This window comes from Epinephelus lanceolatus, chromosome 22 (genome assembly GCF_041903045.1).
Source record: "Epinephelus lanceolatus isolate andai-2023 chromosome 22, ASM4190304v1, whole genome shotgun sequence".
In the NCBI taxonomy this organism is placed as follows: domain Eukaryota; kingdom Metazoa; phylum Chordata; class Actinopteri; order Perciformes; family Serranidae; genus Epinephelus; species Epinephelus lanceolatus.
Genome location: NC_135755.1, coordinates 23,299,683 through 23,319,704, shown reverse-complemented (window position 1 = coordinate 23,319,704; position 20,022 = coordinate 23,299,683). Strand labels below are relative to the sequence as shown.

The window sequence follows — 20,022 nt, the reverse complement described above, 5'->3', positions numbered from 1 at the left end:
TACCTGTTGTGGCACCAAAATAGATGGATTAATTTCAAAGAGGCGAGCTGAGCAAGTTTGATCTGTCTGCGGTGGGATTACTTCTTCAAAATAACAAGAGGAGGAGTCACATTCAAAATGCTCGCGAAGAAATTGCAGTGGTTCTCAAGTCTGATGTGTCCCAGGGCTCACATAAAGAAGTATTTCTAATAAGTATTCCTTGAAAACAAAAACACAAAGCTAACTTTATCCTGCCTGTGGTCATAATCAATGCTGAATCCATATACTCGTTAGACAGAGCACGCTTACGTCCATGCACTTCCACTAAGCTGCAAAAGTATTTCATTTCCGTTTGTCTCAGCTCTCGACTTGCAATAGCAGAGTGGTTTGGAGCAAGCTGTTAGGGCTAAAGGTGAAGTAAACATCTACTGTGGAGCTCAGAGGTTCGTCCTCCTTTTCAACCGCTCAAACTTACTCGGCGTCCTATTCAAATTTCTGGGACTCATTTGAGATTCAGCAGCAGTCATCAGTGCCGCAAAGCAGATAGAATATGAAATCTCTAAGGGCCTTTCTCGTCCGGTTACATCCTGCATAAAACAGGTCAAAATGCTCTTTATTAATCAGTGAAATATCAAAACACAGCAGGTTGAACTGAGTGACTTCAATTTGCTCTTTGCTTCTTTTGATAAATGTCTTTTAAGAGCTAGGATCGCTCCTCTGAAATGTCCGTTCACGAAATGTTTACCAAAGCCGATCAGCCGCTGTGGTGTCAGTGAAAACGTCTCTGCTCTTATGAAACACCCTACAGTTTAGACCTCACTGAGAACAGCGGCCAATCTGAGGAAAATAAATTCCACCTCAGATGCAGCGTTCATCATGGGAGGAATGAATCCCCTGAGGTGATGACCTTTGTCTGGCCTGACCTCAAATCCATGTGTGGCCTGACAAAGTTCCAGCTTGGAAAAGTCTCTGCAACCAAGTCTAAGTTTTTTCTTCTCCTTAGTCCAAAAGACAAATTATCTTGCAACTCAACAAAAAATACGATTTGAGACTTTTTTTATGTGAACAATTTGAATAAGGAAATGATACATTTATATTTTAAATGATTTATTTGTGATTGTTTGTGGTCAGTAAATTATCGGTTCATAAAATTAGTGAATGAAAGAACGGTAAACTAATGAAAATGGGTATTTACGATAATTTAAATACCACATAATACTTCGTATCTGCCAGTATTTACCTTGTTGACTACCATCCACCTATTGGCAAATAAGATGACATTCACCAGTGCCAGTGGCCAATGTTTTTCTGTTGTGTCACAATAATTTTGCACAGGCTGAAAAGCAGGGCTCTAAGCTAACATTGCCACATTGTCCTAGGGACAATAGAAAACGCGCTTTAGACAAACCGAGATCTTCCGCTTGATGCCTTTGGGACAAAAGGACCCACCCTAATTATTTACCGATGATGCTACATTGTGAACGACAAATCTGTAACTAACAGCTTAAGTTAATTATACCTTTCTCATATATATATATATATATATATATATATATATATATATATATATATATATAAGTTTTTGAAGCACTTATTTTGAAAATGTTTTTCATGTGAAAGTTTATGTCTGGTTATTCAAAGATCCATTCAAAGATAGTGTAATGAAGGGCTGTATGAAGTAGTTCATTTCATTTTTTAAAATGTGAATTTATTTGTTTCCCTGGCACAAAAAGAGAGTTGAGTAAAAAAACCATCAGTACTGGCTATCGGCCAAATTGTTATTATAAACATTGCTATTGGTATTCGCCCAGAGTTTCACAATTAGTGCCTCCGTACATAATGTACACACCAACATATGAAGAAACCCTGGCTGCTGTGCTGCATTCAGGGTCTAGATTTTGCTGGAGGACTGAACATCGGCAGCTTGAACTTGTCTTGACCACTGCTGTGCGCATTAGTCTTTGCCCTACAGACTGTTTCCATATAGCTGACACTGGTGTTGAATACACATTGATGAATAAACAGGCACCACAAGCTCAGATGTGCTAAAGAAAAAACCCTGGATACATTTCCTCTCCAAACTAAGTGGTAATAAAAGGTACATGAACTGTAAAGAAAACAAATCACGAAGCAGGATTACTTCGTGGTGTGGGCCTCAGTAAGTGGGGAAATGTACAAATAGAACAAATCAGAGATGGAAAATGTTTTGACCGTTGTTTATATTTGTCTCATCCATCATCGTGAGCCATAAACAAGCCCAATCTCTCCTCTCAGTTACAGAATATTGTTTTAGTCATCACCTCGGTGAAAGTGCCCACTCTCCCAAACATGTGGCGAAACAGGGAAAGCATGTGTTTATGAGGCTGAGCTCGTGCTTCACTTTAGGCTCTTGGACCGTAGCCAAGCAAAGGACCTCATAGATGAATCCATATATCGCCCACATCCATAAATTCTCAGTATGAACTCAGATTTTTAAAATAGTCGAGAAGCCAGTGCTCGAGTTGATCATCTCCCCACATCCAGTCGCAGTGCCTTAGTGCCACTGCATCTCTCTCAGCTTGTTGTTGCGTCGGGATGAACCGCGGCTTATCTACCAAATACAATATTAGAGAGAGGGAAAACTGTGTGATGTAAAAATCTTATGAAAGCTACTAATCTGTGTGAATGGCTAAGAGGGATTATGCTTGTCAGGACAGGGGGAAAAAATGAGCTCAAGATGCTATTTTTTTTTTTTTTTTTTTGAGAAATGGCATTGAATTTATGTAAGCTGTGGAAGTAGTTTGTGAGAGATGATCAATCTTGACCTTTGTTTGACCATCCCTAATGAAAGTCTTATTCCATACCTAATAGAGCCGGATAAAGGTCGTCCATATAGCTCATGCACATAAACACTCCATCTTCTCTATACTCAACAGTCGCTTGGCACTTTATTCATTTCTGCTTAGTTCCACATAGTTAATCCTATAAAAAAGGAATATGTCTGATGTTTTGTCACCCGTAGTGTTTGTACAAACAGTGTGACAGAGCGTGGTGTTTTTCCCCTATGTTTTTTTGTAGCACGTTGCTAAAGCCACCCAGTAGGCAACTATGACTGCTCACATTGATCTGTCATCGGTTGAGCATGTAGGTGCATGCATGCGTTCGCGAGCAGATGTTCACCCGTGTTTGCGCGGTGCCATGTGAACTTAAGCACTTGAGAACAGTGAGCCCCTTCAGCGATGCAGTTTAAGTACTCCACACCCACACTCCCCCATTGTATTTATGTTGTATACATTCACCGTCTTCCTCTTCTGCTGTCTAATCTGTATTTAGCGGCTCCCGTGGTGTTTTGGAAACAAACTCCTCAGCTTTAGAATAGCAACGGAATTCATTTGGTGGATTCAGTAGTGCCATAACAGACCATTTGTCAGCATTTATATATACATACACCGGTATGTTTCTGTGTACAAGTGCAAAAGTGTAGGTTGTAATATTACCCTTCGGCCTCAGATACAACATGTGGGTTTAAAAGGTTATTTCTTACTAAAGAGGTGTCCGTTTGCGTCCTGACACGAGGAAGGAAAGTGAATGAACACTTCCAAGTTGCTCTCTACCATTTGACCCCTGTCTGTTATGGCAGAGCTGGTCAGTAGCCAGCAACGCAGTATGCATACTATGTGATGCATAGAGCTGTCAGTAGAAACAGGTAATATAGATTGTCAAGACAAGACTGGAAAAACAGCCTTGCACAAACATATATGCAAGTATACGGAACTAGTAAACCTTTTTCACAACTTGTCACATGCTAATTTTGGGGTTACATTTGTAATATTGGAGTCTAGTGGAAAAGATTTTGCGATTTAATGTGCAAAAATCACTTTTTTTCTTTTTCTGCCTATTTCTGCAGCACCTCTGTCGGAAACACATACACTGTGTTTGGGCTTATGTCCCGCCTCCCTAGCAGCCCAGTCTGCTCTGATTGGTCAGTGGGATTTATTCTGGGATGATTGCAGCCACGTCTCCAGAAGAAAATATTTGTATTATAGGTTCCTGCAAACCACAGGTACATAACATTTGTACATTTTATACACATCATAATAACATCTCTAAAGCAAAGTAGGTCTGATTACTTGTATATGAGCTAACTTTGTCACAGGGATGTGGAGGAGATGGCGGATGGCGGATGGCGTGACTCTTAGGTGGGATGGGTGCCAAGTTGCAGACCGCTGTTTAAGACTAACAAACTTCAAAACCATTTTTTGTGAGACATTGCAGCATTTAGGCAAAAACATGGTGTCTTCCTTGGTTTTTGTGCCGACCGTAAAAATTCAATGAAAATGGCTACACATTTTGACAAATAAAGGCCTGTCTCAATTAGACGGCGAGTCCTGTTGCCAAGCAGTTCATTTTTATAGAAGTACTTTGAATGTTGTTGGCTACCCACTTGACCTCACGTTACTTAGCTGCTTAGATCACGCATACAAATATATATGTTAAAACTTTCGTCAATATGGAGATGCTACACATTGTTAGCTCGGTTAGATTCTCCACAGTTCAATCCCTCATCTTACTGAAACTATGAGCACCAAAGAAAACTGTAATTCACTCAGATTTACCAGCATGGTAAATGAGAGATGGATAAAAAAGAGGTGAGTTCCTACCTCTGAAAATATCATAAAGTTATTTATATTCCTTTAGTCTGTAAGCATGCTCCAATCAAAAGAATCAACCGGGTTTATCATGAAAATGAATCCAAGTTGTGAAGATTATTTTAACAGGATACATACTACAATACTCAGGTGCCGTAAGACGAATGTCGCAACACACCCTTTCTCTGATGTGTTGTCTGTTGGAGCTAGATCAAATGAATGATTCCTAATTGATGCTATTTGATGCTATTTGATGCCTGATTTTTATACAAGTAATATTCATACTGGTTTAAATAAACACTTTTATTTTATTTCCCTGTTTTCCTAAGAAACAGTTTTGTGTGAAAGGAATTAAAGGCCTGTGCCAACTGCCAAATACAGGCGTCTTTACTTAAGTGATTTAAGCACATTAACCTGGGCTATTAATTGAAGTTTTATGGTAAGCATAACTACACATTTACCACAGACACAGACAAGTTTCAACATATACGCTACAAAATAATGTGCAAAAGTAAAATATCTGTGGTTTGCAGAAATGTAGAATGCCCACATTTATTCTGGCGATTGCGCTGATGGTTGATATGTTTATGTGACAGTTGTTGTGATGATGCAGTCAAATGCTTCTGTTGTAGCTACAATCAGCAGCCTCAGTGACTGGCTTGGTTCTTTTTGGGAGTTATCATATAATCTATAAAAAGAAAAAAAAACTACATAAACTACATCTTTTAGGCTGACAGGCATCTTGTGTACCAAAGGCTCAGTGGTAAACAGTTACACCTCATGGAAATGTTATTGAATAGGGGCAATAGTCATATGTGGTCACATATAATACCAAGGCTGTCCTTTCTTTCATGTCTCTTTATAAGCAGTCCCCACAACAATGACTTTACACTACCATTTCATGATGAAGCGCAAATTATGCTGTTGTACTTTCTGATGATGCGCACAGTTATGGATAGCTTTGCCATTTTCCAGCTTTAGTGACTTCAAACAAAACATGATCTTGTCAGCAATAACTATCTCATTGTTAAGTAATGGTCTGCAGCACTTAAGCAGATGAGTTAATAACATCTGTGTAGTTTCACTGAATTCAATCACCCGACCCTCTGCCGAGCAGAAGCAGCACTTAGAGAGCATAAGCATGTTGTTAAAGTTTGTTTGATAATCCCCAGCTTGGGGTATCATTGAAGTATCTCCAAATAATTAGACCATATAAAATAAACATTATTATATCGCAGCTCCACAACAGAAAACTTGATACATATGCTCCTTAGTAAGCTCCTCAGCGTGAACAGCCTTCCACAGGGGCCGATAATTCGTCTTTCTGAAAAGACCCGCACTAAACGACACTCAACAGCTACCTTTAAACACTTCCTGGTTTTACTCCGGAGCTAAACGCACAGTGCTCACGGCCATTGCTCCCCTTCTCCTTGTAACATTTTCTCTGAGGTTTTCATGGGAGTTTTAAAGGTTGTTTTTTTTTTTTCGTGTGCCGCGCCAGGAGACAAGCTGAATGAGAAAAGATGGATGCCGCGACGTGCAGCTGGGAAAGATAATGAATGAAGTCGACCGTGGGTGGTGAAGACCATCACTAAAGCGTAATGGGTCCCAGCAGAGGGACGGGGATATTGACCCGTCCGTCACTCCCCCCCCTCACTCCCCTCCTTCCCTTTCTTACAAATACAAACTCGCACAAGTGTGTGCACATCCTGACACACAGACACTCACACCGCAGTGTGCACGTAAAACAACACTGTGTCCCTAAAGCACCTTGTGTGTCTTTGTCTCCCTTTAACACAAGAATTAATACTACTGTGTGTGTGTGTGTGTGTGTGTGTGTGTGTGTGTGGATTTCGTGGAGGTGGGGCACTTTGGCTGTGTTTGCTCTTTCTAACTGAAAGCAAATGGAGAGTTTGCGCTCTCTGACAGCCCCCATTTCATCAAACATATACAAACTGAGGAAGAACTCCACAGAGAGGCGTCGCCTTAATGCAGAACGCCAGCTGAACCGTCTGCTGCTCGTATTTGACTTACTCCAGGCAAACGTCTTTGATATGAATTCTGTGGAAAATCACTCAGAGCAATTTGGTGTGCTGGAAGCGCATTCAGCATTGCATTTTTTTTTTTTATTCCTCCTGAACTTTAAGAATCTGGCGAACCTTTCTCTTCTTCCACTTGGTCGGTATTGTCCTCCTGATATAAATCACTGGAGTTCTGAAAGGGAACAGTGGTGCACACCAATTCTTCTTTTATTACTCTCCAATGTGGACAAATCTGTCTAGCTCTGACAGCAGCTGCACCGTCCCTGTCTTAGACAACTGGCTGTGTCTTTTTTTTCCCCTCTTTCTCTTTTATTTCATTGATTCAATTATTCAGCCATTCATTTATTTTTTTTTTTCCCCCTGTCCTGTGTCTGTGGTCAATAGACTGAGGGGACTCAACCCACTTCCATCAGAGGCAGCAGCAGGATCAGCCAGCGATTATAGTCATTACAGTTTGTGCTTACATAGGGCTCTTGTGCTTTGTGCCACATCTCCCCTCGTCAGCTGGCAGTCTGAGCTCTAATCTGCCAGTTATAACAAACAGCAGACGAGGGAACAGGAGGAAAAAAAAAAAAAACAACACTATATGGGAGGAAAAGTGGGAATGCGGATAAAAACGAGGGTGGTTGGTGGCCAAATTGCAAAATCAAGCTTTGTGTCCTCTTTTCAAATCTTAGCTCTGATAGAGAGCTATATCCAGATGTAATCCTTTAGTGTTTGCTGATAACACTCCGAATTGTTGTATAACACATATATGTGTTTGAAAGAGTGCATTTCAGTCTGTTGTTTACCATTTTTGCCAGAGGAACCGGAGCTTCCAGCGAGGCACCAATTAGAGCATTTAGCCTGCCTTGCTTCTAACCACCTGCTGGGCTCTTCCTCCTATAGTGCATAATTTACACATATTCCCATACATATTTGAATACGTCACTCAAAGTGGATCCATTTCCCCCCCTCTAGTTCAAAGACCTCCATTGGAGCCAAGTGTCTGATGAAATCCTGATTATCTCGCTAATTGGTAATTGTGAAGTCGTCGTGGCACGTGGCGTGGGCAGCTTCTCCCGCAATCAATCCCCCTCCTACTCCGCCATTGATTTGCACTTGATACCTCTAATTGTAATTATTTCTCCGCCTTATTTTATTCCCCCACAACACGCGGGTGCCTTCAGGACACTGTCGGACAACTGAATTGTGGGGTATTGTGTGTGTGTTTGTGTGTGTACAGAGGTAAAAATGCACAGCGATGACAGAAGGGATTTTTGAATATGGGTCAAGATAGATGTTAAGGCCTGGATTAAGTTTGCAATCCACGTTAAATACACATTATGATGTTTAATCCCTCAAGAGGAAGTTATTACAAACTATGATTAAAAATCCAGATTTGGTCCGAGCTTAACTTCTGGGGCAGCGTCACTGAATCCAGTTGTCCATCTACAAAACAAGCCAACAACTATCTTTTCATGCAAGTGTGTGTGTGTTAACGTCTCTGCTCTGACCTGGAGCCAGTTACATCTCTTCTGTCCATCTCACTTCTAATTCTCTGTGACACTTAATCTTAACTTGTGTTCTCACCTGCTGATTACAAATCCTCCCAGTTCTCAATAGAATAAACCAGAAATGGTAGTGAGGAGGAAAGAGATGCGAAGGCTGCCTCGATAATTGTTTCTCAGTTTCATAGGCCTGACCCCTTATTTATTTGACTGGCATTTACTGCCTGGGAATTAACTCTTCATAGGCAGGGACAGGCCGCAGACAGCTGAGTGCAGTGAGTGGCAGAGGGTGATGGAGGGGGGCGGTTGGAGGGTCATGAACCCATAAAGCTCGCGTGGGAGAGACTCGGCAGACCATATCTCATTACTGGGCTGGTTTGAAACAAGATGGGCTCCTTTTTGCTTGTCCCTCACTGGTTCGATTGATTAGTGGGCAGCCAATCAATGTTAATTAAGGTGTAGAGAATCCTTTAATTGTGGCGTATGAATCATTGTGTCAGACCCCGCCTTGACCTTCACAAGACTTACACTGTGAATGGCCTTGCTGGGGAATAAATACCTTTTATATATCTCAGGATAATGGTCGTCCGTAAATGAGGATAGATTTGACAGACAGCGATGCTGTATCTACTGTAGCTCGCAGCAGCAGCAGCCCCGACGGAGATCACGCACACAGTGGGTGCTTAAATAGAGACCGGACCAACCTTCATATCCTGTTTTTCATTTTGCAAACAGATGCAGAGCACGGGCAGATCAATACTTGTCAAAACGCTTAAGAGTTAATGTTGTGAGATAAGTGTTGCTATTATGTGTGGCGAGAGGCTCTCTGTGCATATGAAGTGGGGCTTTGATTGATGACTGCCAAAAACAAAATGGCATATGAGAACACCACCGGCACCATAATTGTGTTTTTTAATGAAGACCTGCATTTCATGTTGGAGCTGATTTCGCACTCAGTTGATTGTGTCTAACCCCCACTCTGTCTCCTCCACACCACCACCACTGCCATCCATCATGCAGTAATAACAATGTAACCTGTACATGGTTTAAAGCCTGGTTTTTGGTCCATGACTTCCAACTCTACCCCTCAACAGAAAGATAAATTTACCCATGAGAGTGACTCCTGAACCTCAAAAGAAGGGTGAACGTTCTCAGCATTGAACATGTCACACAACTCTGCTCCAATATACTATGTTTTCAATTATCTTGCTTCAATCACGCTGGTATCTGAGACCGTTTCCGTACGCTGTATGTAGTCCATCAGTAAGTCATGACTCTCAGCATACACAAAATGCAACATTAACTCTTGTGCAAAGATTTTGTAAAGGGTTTACAAGAAAAATACTGATGTCCATAGATACAAGATACCACCATCAACACTTCAGCCAACTTAAATGCAATAACTCCTCGGATCCAGTCCAAATTTCACGATGCAAATAGTCAAACCTCAGCACATCCATTGTTCAACAAAAATTCATACTATTCCCCAAAATTTCAATATGGCCTCAAATTCAGTCCTAGTTCCTGGGTCTTCAAAAGGGGGTCCACAACCGCCAAGTAGTCCTCACAGTTTCTGCAGGGGTGCTGCTATTGTTTATAGTTTGTTGACAGTTGTTTTGTTTTTTTTTTAAAATTTAAATGTATGAAAATGCACATTAACATGAATCAATTAAGTATAGTTTCCCCCCTCACCTACCTGAAAAGCACATACAGGTCAACACCTCGGTCTGAGGCTAATATGCATGTTATTTTTATACAATATATATATAGCAAGGGGTTCCTTCTCCAGCCAAGGGGTCCTTGGCCTGAAAAACCCCTGTCCTAGTTTAACCTTCACTGCCTTAAAGGGGTACTGCAGCATATTACTGTTGAAATTTCATAAAGTTGGGGGACTCACGAGAGTCAAAATCAAAGCAGCAAAGATCAAGATATCTACTTTTAGTCACTAAAACACTGAATCCTACACTTCCTATAATGCAGCTTAATAGCTGCTTTCATGAGACTCTCCTTCTGGTCTGGTAAATGTCAATAGCTGTGTATGAAACCACATACTTGCATGCTATGTGTGCATACTCAATCTGCATGTTGAGCTTACTCCCTACAAAATGAAGAAAAAAGTATGACATTCTAAGAGCACCAGGTTTGATCTGAATTGCAATTTTCTTTTACTGTTAGTATGTACTGCAGCTGCGCTTACAAAGCATGTACTGTTGCATGCAGTATGCACACAGCTTTGATCCTCTTGTTCATATATCCGTTACCTTGTAGATAAAAGAAAACGCTATTCACTGAGTTCACCAGAGATGGAGAGTTTTTACTTTGCAATGTATGTAGGAAATTACATTTGCTATGCATTTCTCTGTTATTGTTTTTTTAATAGTCATGTCCCTTTGTTGTCTGTAACTTTTATGATTATTTTGTTTACTTAATTAGTCTTCCTTTTATTACTATTTGACTTGTCACCAATCACTTTAATGTACTGTCAGTGAGCTGTCAAGCTGTCATGAGTTTGCAGCTCAGTGGATGTGACGTATCTTCCGCTGCACAGAAGATTGTGGGTCAGAATAGTCGGAAAGGAATGCTGGTTTAGATACTGCAAAATGCGACTGGGTTCTATAGAACATCATGGTATTTTTGCCATACTCTGTATTATTGTCCAGTGACATGCACGTCACGTAAATTGGTAACTCTAAACTGGCCGTAGGTGTGAATGTGAGCGTGAATGGTTGTCTGTCTCTATTTGTCAGCCCTGCAATAGTCTGGCATCGTGTCCACTGTCAGTAGGGATAGACACTAGCCATCTTATGACCCCTAACAGGATAAGTGGTTATGGAAAATGAATGAATGACTGAATAAATGAATGTATAGAGATATACTAAATCTACTTCAGACATACTGAATTGTATGGTAGTTTGGGTATTGTGACTGTATCACATGAGTGACGGCCAGACTGACCAGACCAACAGCTCTCATATCTACAAAAACGTTGCAGCAAATTTCCAAACAGGTGTTATTTGGATAAATGATAAAATCTAAATAGTTACTTTATTGCCTGGGAAAAAAAGTGCAACTTTACAGCTTTTAGGCTGGTTCAAAATCTCCACTGATGCACAATCTGAGGAGGCAAAATGCATTGTGGGCCTGTTGAGTTTGTTCAATAGGCTCACGTCTTACACTCAGAAATTCTTGCTCATGTAGTGTACATCCAGGCATTTCTCATGCACACAAAATCTGCATGCTTTACAGTATGAGTGCACTACATACTCAAATTTACATCACACTTAGTATGAATAGTATGTCATTTAAAAAAAACGCAACATCCCCAGTTTGGATACAATACAATACAGGCTTCCCGGTTAAAAAAACGTGTGGCCTCAAAGCCACTTGCGATCATGATGGCATAGAAGATATTGTCTATTTTCACACACGATGTGTAGCATTTCCCATGAAAATTAAAGTGAAACCGATGTATAGAAATGATGGATGGCCCCTTTAAAGTGTCCAAATATGAATACCCTACTCAGTTCCGTTGTATTTAAGGAAAGAGATGGGATGACTCATCTCCATAAACAGTGAAGCTTCCTAATCTTCATAATCTCTGCTACAGAATTAAATACTTTCTACTTCATTAACCACACAGTAAACATCTGACTAATGTGCTGACGTATATTGCGGCCATTCAGACGGACAAGATTGTCTGACGTTGCTATTGTTGCTCTTTCCTCTGTTTGCAGATGTAATAACCGGACCCAGTGCGCTGTTGTGGCGGGACCAGATGTATTTCCTGACCCTTGCCCGGGGACCTACAAATATCTGGAAGTCCAATATGAATGCGTACCCTACAGTATGTATTCCTTTCTCTCTCTTACTCTCTAGCACCTCCAAATGCTCTTACCCATTCTCATTTCTTCTTAACAGCAGTGAGTCATCAACAACCCAATAATCAACATGCATGCAAGCGATGTACCAAATGTTCAAAAATATCCCGAATGTGTCATCCAGTTCAGTGGAACAGATTAAGACGCAGCAGTGGATGAGAAGACAAGTGATGATTCCTGTGATCCAAAAAGCATAACACCCTGTACGAGTACAGGAAATATCATTGACAGTGTTGTTTACATGTGAAAAATGATACAGTATATCCGCGTGGAGCAATGTTGATGCCGAGTCTTTGTTGTAACCGACAGGAGATTAACGCTTTCTTCATTTTCTTCATCCCGCATGGCATCAATTATGTCAACAGCGTGCCAGTTTAAAGTCCATATTTTTTTTCCTAGTAGCATCCTCTGTGAGATATTGGTTGTGTGATTTATTGATGGTAAAATAAGCTGATCATAGGTACACACTAAGTGATACAACAGGCACATCATTTGAGACCCAGGAGATTTGTTACCCAGAATGATGTCGCTGTGTGGGAATTATGTTGTCAACGACATGCTAAAAGGGGAAAAAAACAGCGTATCTGTTAACGTATTCAGTCAGAGGAAGTGTTAGCTACATTTCATTTTTAGATGGTGCTTGTCAGTGCCTCCCCATCAGTTCCTCCAGTTCACAGCGCTTTAATATCTTTGAGGAATCATGTCTGATCATGTCATGTCTCTGTTAGCAAAGCAGCAAGAAAGGCCGTTTGACTTTCATCAAAATGAAACATACTTGTTGTTTTCGGTTCAGTTCAGCTCAGTGGACGCCAGTTAATGTTCAGAGTAGTGAGGCATCACTGAAGGGAGTAAATAAAAAAAGGATTTAATTAGTGCAGCAGGTGAAAAACACTGTCGAGCCGCACATAACTTGAGTGGAAACATTTGGGCGGGGAAGGGAAGGATCAGCATGGGGTGGCAGGATGAACACACAGAGAGGAAGTCCAGGTGAGGCCAGAGGAAGTGGCATGGTCATTGCCATATGACCTTAGGTATTGTGTTATGATGACCTCTGAAGTGGAACACCAGAGTCGCAGTGATTAAGCCTGCCAGAATCCTGACATTGTTTGGTGTGCTCAGAAATGATATAAAACTGGAAATATTTGGTCATGGGCATGTATCTGTGGAGTTAGCTGCAGGGTTCAAGCGAACTCTAATAATTCAAATTCAAATCAAAACCATCTTTTTAACATTTGATGTCCCTACATGGCTCCCTCAGTAGTCTGCCTGACAGGAGCTTTCATGTGGTGAAGTAAAAACCATTTCTACCTGTGATCCAGAGCTGGCAGATGGCCTCTTTTATACCTGACTCTTTTCAATATGCGCATTTCTCTACCTCAGCCACCCAGTGTCAGTGTCTTTCCGAGGTGTCCGTGTAGAGCCCTGACCCAACTAAAGCTACTGCAATGGACAGTAACACAAATTGAATCAAGCCTCTACTTTTCAGTGCAGATCTGAGTTCCTGTCAGTATTTTAACACTGTGTGGTTTGCTTTGAGTGCAAAACATGGACTTCTGTTCCAAAATAGTTCCATTAAGCTCTTAACGACTTACATTTCCATCTACTCTGATTGGTAACCTTGTATGACATCGTTTTACCATTTTGTCCCAAAAAATCCTACCTGTAGAAAGCACGCTGGACTTGTATGTCCATCAACTCACATTTCCAACCAAGCAGAATCAGAATTACCCATGCTATTGCTTTTGTATTTTGTCCTAAAAGGTTTACCTGTGGAAGCCAAGATGGACGCTGTCCCAGTGTTGGGAACTGGCAGTGTGCAATTTGTTTTCCTCAGCTTAGTGAGGGTGATAGTGAGGGAATATGTGCATGTTCTTTGTCTCTGTATGTCCCTGAAGCACAGCCTTGCTCTCTTTTGGTCATAGTCAGATGATGGCCATTGCCCACTCGAAGGTAACACAGGGGTGATTTCTTTTATGCTGTCCTTCCCAATTTTGCTTTTCTTTTGCCCGATACCATTCATGGCACCTGTTTGCGTGGCTTATATTATTGTACATCCCATGGGAATCCAGTGGGATTCATGAGACCCACAGCCTTTCAAATGACTTTCTCGACAACCCATCTTTCTACCAAATCCCACAGGGTAATATACCTTATGTCATTTCCAGTCCTATCCCACCATAATTCCATTAGTTTAACTTTTCCAACCAATGTCACTTTTCCAGATGTATATTACCTAGTGCCTGTTAGCAACGGGCTGATTGCTTAGTCTTTCTTATTGCTACTTGCAGCTTTCTCAACAACCGCTCATCCAAACAACCTCACACTCAACATTGCACTTCCTTTTTACTATACCCGTTATGTGCTAATAACTAGCTATTTGGGACCAAGCTAATGCCAGGAACATTGCTTATGCTTGAATTTTTGAATTTCCTACAATGTAACATCTCTGGTCTCTCCGTCCTTCTTTCGTCATCTGTACTTGAATGTACTGTAGGGGTGAACGATATGGCTAAATTCTCCTGTCGTAGTATATGTCATTTTACCTTACGATTTTCTGTACATTGAACAAAGGAATGGTTTTAAATAGCCATACCGTACTTAGTCACATTTGATTTTCATTCATTTGAAATTTCGATCAAAACAAAAAAAAGTCTTTGCATAAGACAACAGTCCTTTAAGGTTCCTGAGAACAATCAGTTCAAGTTTTACAGGTCTCTGCATTAACAACTTCTCTCTGCCTCTTCATGCCTGCCAAAATCATGTTACCTCATGAGGTAGTTGGATTCGTGGGATCACGTGATCACATGAGAATCATGTGAGAATCATGAGAAACCAGCCCTAATTTGCTACATAGCCTGCCCCAAATAGCTCCTGCGGCAGAAATGGTGTTGCCAGAACCCTACTGGTAGACAAAATTCCACCTTTGCAAAGGTGCACACTGTCATATCACCCAACCCTAATGTACTGAAGCAAGCAATGGACAGCGAGCTGTACCCAGCTTGCTGTTCAGAGGTGTAACAGTTAATTAGGGCCCCTCTTAATACACTACACAGCATGTTTTTCTGGCGGTAGAAATGCTACTAACAAATGTGTCTTGTAGATCTCAAGAGTTCACACTCGTCACTGTACTTCTTGGGTCATTAGCCCGTCACTTCCCAAGTGTGAGCTTGATCAGATAAAAGGTTGTTGAGATAATCAAAGGTCAGACAGACAGAGCTGAAGACATAGTCACACATCATGACACCATGTTAAGAGGCTCCCATCCTTGGTTTTGCCACCTCGTCCCGATCCCTGCGACACAATTAGCCGTCCTCTCCAATGACACCAATAGGACTCACAGCATTCCCATTCAGTTGCCTGGCCTAACTACCCAGCTTCAACCTTCTTTTTGATAACACACTCAGCTTCCTTAATAAAAGCCAAGTCGAATCATGGAACAGTCTGCCCGAGTTGTTTGAGAACTGTTCTTGGCAGCTTTGTTCCTGTAACATCGGGGCCGACTATTATGGGTGCATCAGGGAGTGAAACAGGGGCACCTTGTGTGTAACTATGGAATGTGCCCAGAACCATCGTAGGATAAAAAATTCTGCTGGCAATGCATAAACATTGCAGAAGTCATGTAGGCGTTTATTTGTATATTGAGCGGGGAAGCAAAGTGTAATCACAAACGGTCACTGGAGACGGATTTTGAGACACATTTTTATTGCAGCTTGTGAATGCAATTCATCTGTGACAGCCCAGTGGACTCACTCTCTCCTTACCTCCCGAATAAAGCAATTAGACCATTTTGGCTGGAATGAGCCACATTTAGAGTCAGTTCTTTTTGTCTTTGTGTCTGGCTTGAATTTTTACTACCTGTCTTGCATAACAAATCAGGAACCTCGAGATCAATGGGGTGTCTCACATTGAAAAAAATGGCTAAGTAGTTTTAACTGGTTTGCTTGTAAATATGCCAAAAACTCAGTATTTACATTGGCCTGGGGGTATGGTTTGGGACATGGCAGCTCAATTGTGGATTGGCTTTTAACATAAGTCCCTTTGCCGAGTTCCTGAGACAGACCGACGGATTTGAGTGTCTAATAAGAGAAGTAGTCACCCATGACTCCAACTCTCCTTCAGTGGTGGAGTCTTGACTCTGTATTCCACTGTCAGTCTCTCCCGCTCACTCCTAACACTCTTTTTCTTCCAAGTCTCCTTCACTTTCATTTACATTTTGTCCTTTAAGTACTCTCACTGCTTCAACCCCCTCCACCATATCTCTTCATTTGCCCCCTCAACTGCCCCTCGTCTCCTCTTTACCCCTCTTCTCCTCTTTACCCCCTTCACTGACTGCTTTTATCTGTATTCCGCCCGAGGAGTGCCTTTTCTTTTAGGATAAATTACCGCTTTCTTCTCCATATCTTCATGAGCCGGCGGGATTGTACAATCAGATCCACCGTTAATAATGGCAGAGGAGTGTGCTAAATCGATGGACACATGCCGCAGATACAATATTGATTTTATTAATTTGTGATTTGATGCGCTCCATCAGTTGTAATGGAAAAAAAAAATGTTACAACAATTACTACAAAGAGAAGCGGTGTTTGCCTGAGCTATGTGACAGTCTCAGAGCAGGGGGCAATCCATCATATTTTCATTTGAGCTGCATAATTGTTTCACATGAGCTCTGTGTGAGGAAATAGCATCACATTGAACAATGAGGGGGGTAAACAGCAGTGATAGAAAGGTGAAACAATAAAAAATTATTTGGGACATGATACTGGATTAGAAAAAAAAGGTATTTAATAAATAAAACTGAATAGAATTTTGCTTTAAAGTCATAATGGAGTCATGTGAACATCAGGGCACAGGCACACTCATTTTTTTTTATCTACCCAAGGTCTCTGTCTTCTTTGTACTAGTGCAGTTTGTGCATGCTCCCCCATGCACTTTACAGATTAGTAAGGCTACCCTCAGGCAAAAGTGATGTGCTGACCCTTTATGATGACTCATAAACATGACTCGGCTCCAATGGCTAACATCTGTCTCTGCCCCGCCCTCTCACCTTGACTCGCCACGGTTCAGCGGAGAGATGCACGTCTATTCTCTTAGTGCCTTATTAAAACCTTTTTTCCCTGCTCTCTCCATCTTCCTCTCCCTGTAACTTTCACTTTAACAGCTCATCCCAAAGGTCGGGCTCATAGGAGGTCAACACAACTGTGTCTCCCTCCTACCTATCCAGTGTTCTTTCTCGGCAGTAATGAAGCACTTACATCCCCTCAGTGGCCCCTCAGATTCTCAGACATGTCACACAAGAAAGCGCATTCAAACCCGCGTCGCCGGGCTTTGGCGTCGAAAGAGTCTCTCTGTTGTTGACAGCTTGCTGTTACCTTTCTTTTCCTTCTCCCCGGCATCAACCGTCTCCCTCTAGTAATTAGATGCACCTTTCTGTGCAGTTTCCATGGCAAATTGACTGATTTGGTCCGGGCGAGTGGTCAATCCCCCTCGTCCCCAAAAAAATTAGGTAGGGGATAATTACACGTCCTTTCAGGGAACGCTTTTGTTCAGTTCACTTTTCAAAAATTGACACTTCAGTGTGTATGGCAGATGAGGTGTGGGGGAAAGTGAGAGACAGAAAGGCACAGACAAGAAGAGAGTGGGAGAACAAAGGAAGAAAAGCTGCTGGCAGTCTGTTGCCATACATAAGCCACTAGTTCCCCCCACTGTTTGTAGCTAATAAGGACAATGTAAAATCCTGTCTCTCACAGTGGGATCCAGCTCAGCCCTGTCATATATTGCTCGCACTTTGGAAGCTAAGCCAGGACATATAATCATGCAATCAATTCTCCGACTTGAGCAGAGCAGCGTAATCCTGAGCTCACAGAAACTTGTCATGTAATTTGTCGAGCTTTTATGTCCAACTTACCTAATTGTTTTTTAATTCATTTTGCTAATAATAACACACCTAACAAGTTCGGGGGGGGGGGGGCTGAATAATGGCGTAGATTGTTTTGGCATGTTTTACCAAGCACCTGCTACCAATCTCTGTCCTTCTGTGTTGGCAGGTGAAACCATGAAATTGATGCTCTACACATGGCTATCACTTAGAATGCAGCTTGGGAAGATTGTGGTGTGATTAAAGGGCCCATTATGCAGTGGTCACACCTATGGTAAACACCACCTGTGTGACCAGGATGGGACTTCATGGCTGTAGTGTGGACACTGCGATTGGTTACGCGTGTCATCAGGCACACTGATTGTTTTAGTGTCTCTACACATGTAACGATTTTAGATTATTGATTAAAATCATGTCCAAGCCAAGGGGTCATCTTTGGGTCCAAAACTTGAAGCCAATACAGAATTGCCTTAAATCTGCATTCTCTCCATTGGCCAGCAGGGGGCAACTCTGGTCACACTGGTTGTATGATAGTATAGAAGCCTATGCAAAACCTAATAACTGACCTCTTACTTGATTAATTATGCCTCCCTGTGCCAGTTACAGCTGTTGCTAGAGGTATTATGTTTTCGGTTTGTCCATCTGTCTGTCCCATTCTCATGAAAGCCAAAGTCAAGGTAACTGTGACCTCCCGTCTGTCTCATTACCGCCAATGCATTATCTCAAGATCACCTTGAAAGAATTTCTTCACATTTGGCACAAACGTGCACTTGGACTCAAAGATGAACTCATTACAATATGAAGGTCAAAGGTCAAGGTCACTGTGACCTCACAAAATGTTGGCCTCAATAATTTATACAAACATTATGACAGAGTTTCACAAAAGTGTCTGATTGGATGAAATGATGAAGTGATAACAGTTTATATCCAAAAGGTCATAGGTCAACTTCACTGTAACATTTGAATGTTCTGCAAAACATTCATTCATTTTCTGGCTATTATTTAAGGGGAGACCTTTGGTTGGATACCGAACTGCTGACACCAATCTTGGGTGCCCATCTTGAAACTGTGCTGATTGTATAGATCTTCTGGCCTGCTGAGTTCAAGATGTGTTCGAAGTAACCACAGTTTGAAATTTGTAGCTTCTTTGCAGCAACATCCATATTTGAAGTGTTGTCTACTGTCATGGCTACATAAGAGTCTGGACAGACATGGATGTAAACTGGAACTTGACTGGTTGGCGGAGGCAACTGTGAGGCGGTAGTTCTAGATACCTTAGTAAGCATTTTCCTAATAAGTACATGGTCTAAATTGCTAGTTCAAGTCTACTTCAACAGAGCATGATGTTCATTTGTAAATTTTGGTTTCATTTAAAGTAAAATAGACGCCAAAGCAGATATGTTTAGGGCGTGGCTACCTTGCGATTGAAGTCCCTACCACAGCTGTGTCCTTGGATTCTTAGTCAGATATACCCCTTGCTCCAAAAGTCCAAGATGATGACAGCCAAAAATCAGATGTGAACTGGCTTTGGTAGTGGCTCGCACTCAGTATTTAAACATCATCAGCAGTCTACTTTCCAAGCACCCAGGCAGTTCTCTTTGCCTTGGATAATCTTGCAGCAATTTTAAGCTTCTTCAAGAGCAGATCACTCAATATGATGTTATCAGTAAATCTACTAAGCAGATTGTGCGGAAGTTCAGTGGCTTTTTGCCCTTGAGCTCTCCGATCCACGTTCATCAGGTCTAGTGTGGGAGTCGACACCGTGACAGCAGATACATCACACAACCACACCCTCCTCACTCCCCGCTGAAATGCCAGTGAGCATTAGCCTTCTTGTTCAGACAGCTTTTTTTTTCCCCTTCTTCTCCTCTCCCCACCTGAGCGACCAGCTCCACTTCTTCCCATGTGTGAAGGGGGCCCGTAATGCCATCACATCACTCAGTGACAGCTGACCACTCCCCAACCCACACAGCAAGCACTGACGACTATGACTTTCTGTCACATATTTCACACACCAGATTCACGCTGGTGTCGTGGCCTGAATTTTCAGGGAGTGATCTTGTCACAACACATTGGTTTTAAGCTGTGCATTGCAGAAACGCCCTGCTTCTATAGGGATTTAACCTGAAT

The 20,022-nt window shown here is 41.7% G+C and overlaps 1 protein-coding gene across 10 annotated transcripts in view; it reads left to right on the top strand.

Annotated features, from left to right (window-relative positions):
- Positions 1 to 20,022, top strand: part of LOC117246452 (adhesion G protein-coupled receptor L3) — a 322,005-nt gene that overhangs the window by 177,988 nt on the left and 123,995 nt on the right. For all 10 annotated transcript variants that reach the window (XM_078164394.1, XM_033610365.2, XM_033610368.2 and 7 more), the window contains one exon: positions 11,874 to 11,983. In XM_078164394.1, the coding sequence (XP_078020520.1) occupies positions 11,874 to 11,983 (110 nt within the window). The remainder of the gene's footprint in view (positions 1 to 11,873; positions 11,984 to 20,022) is intronic.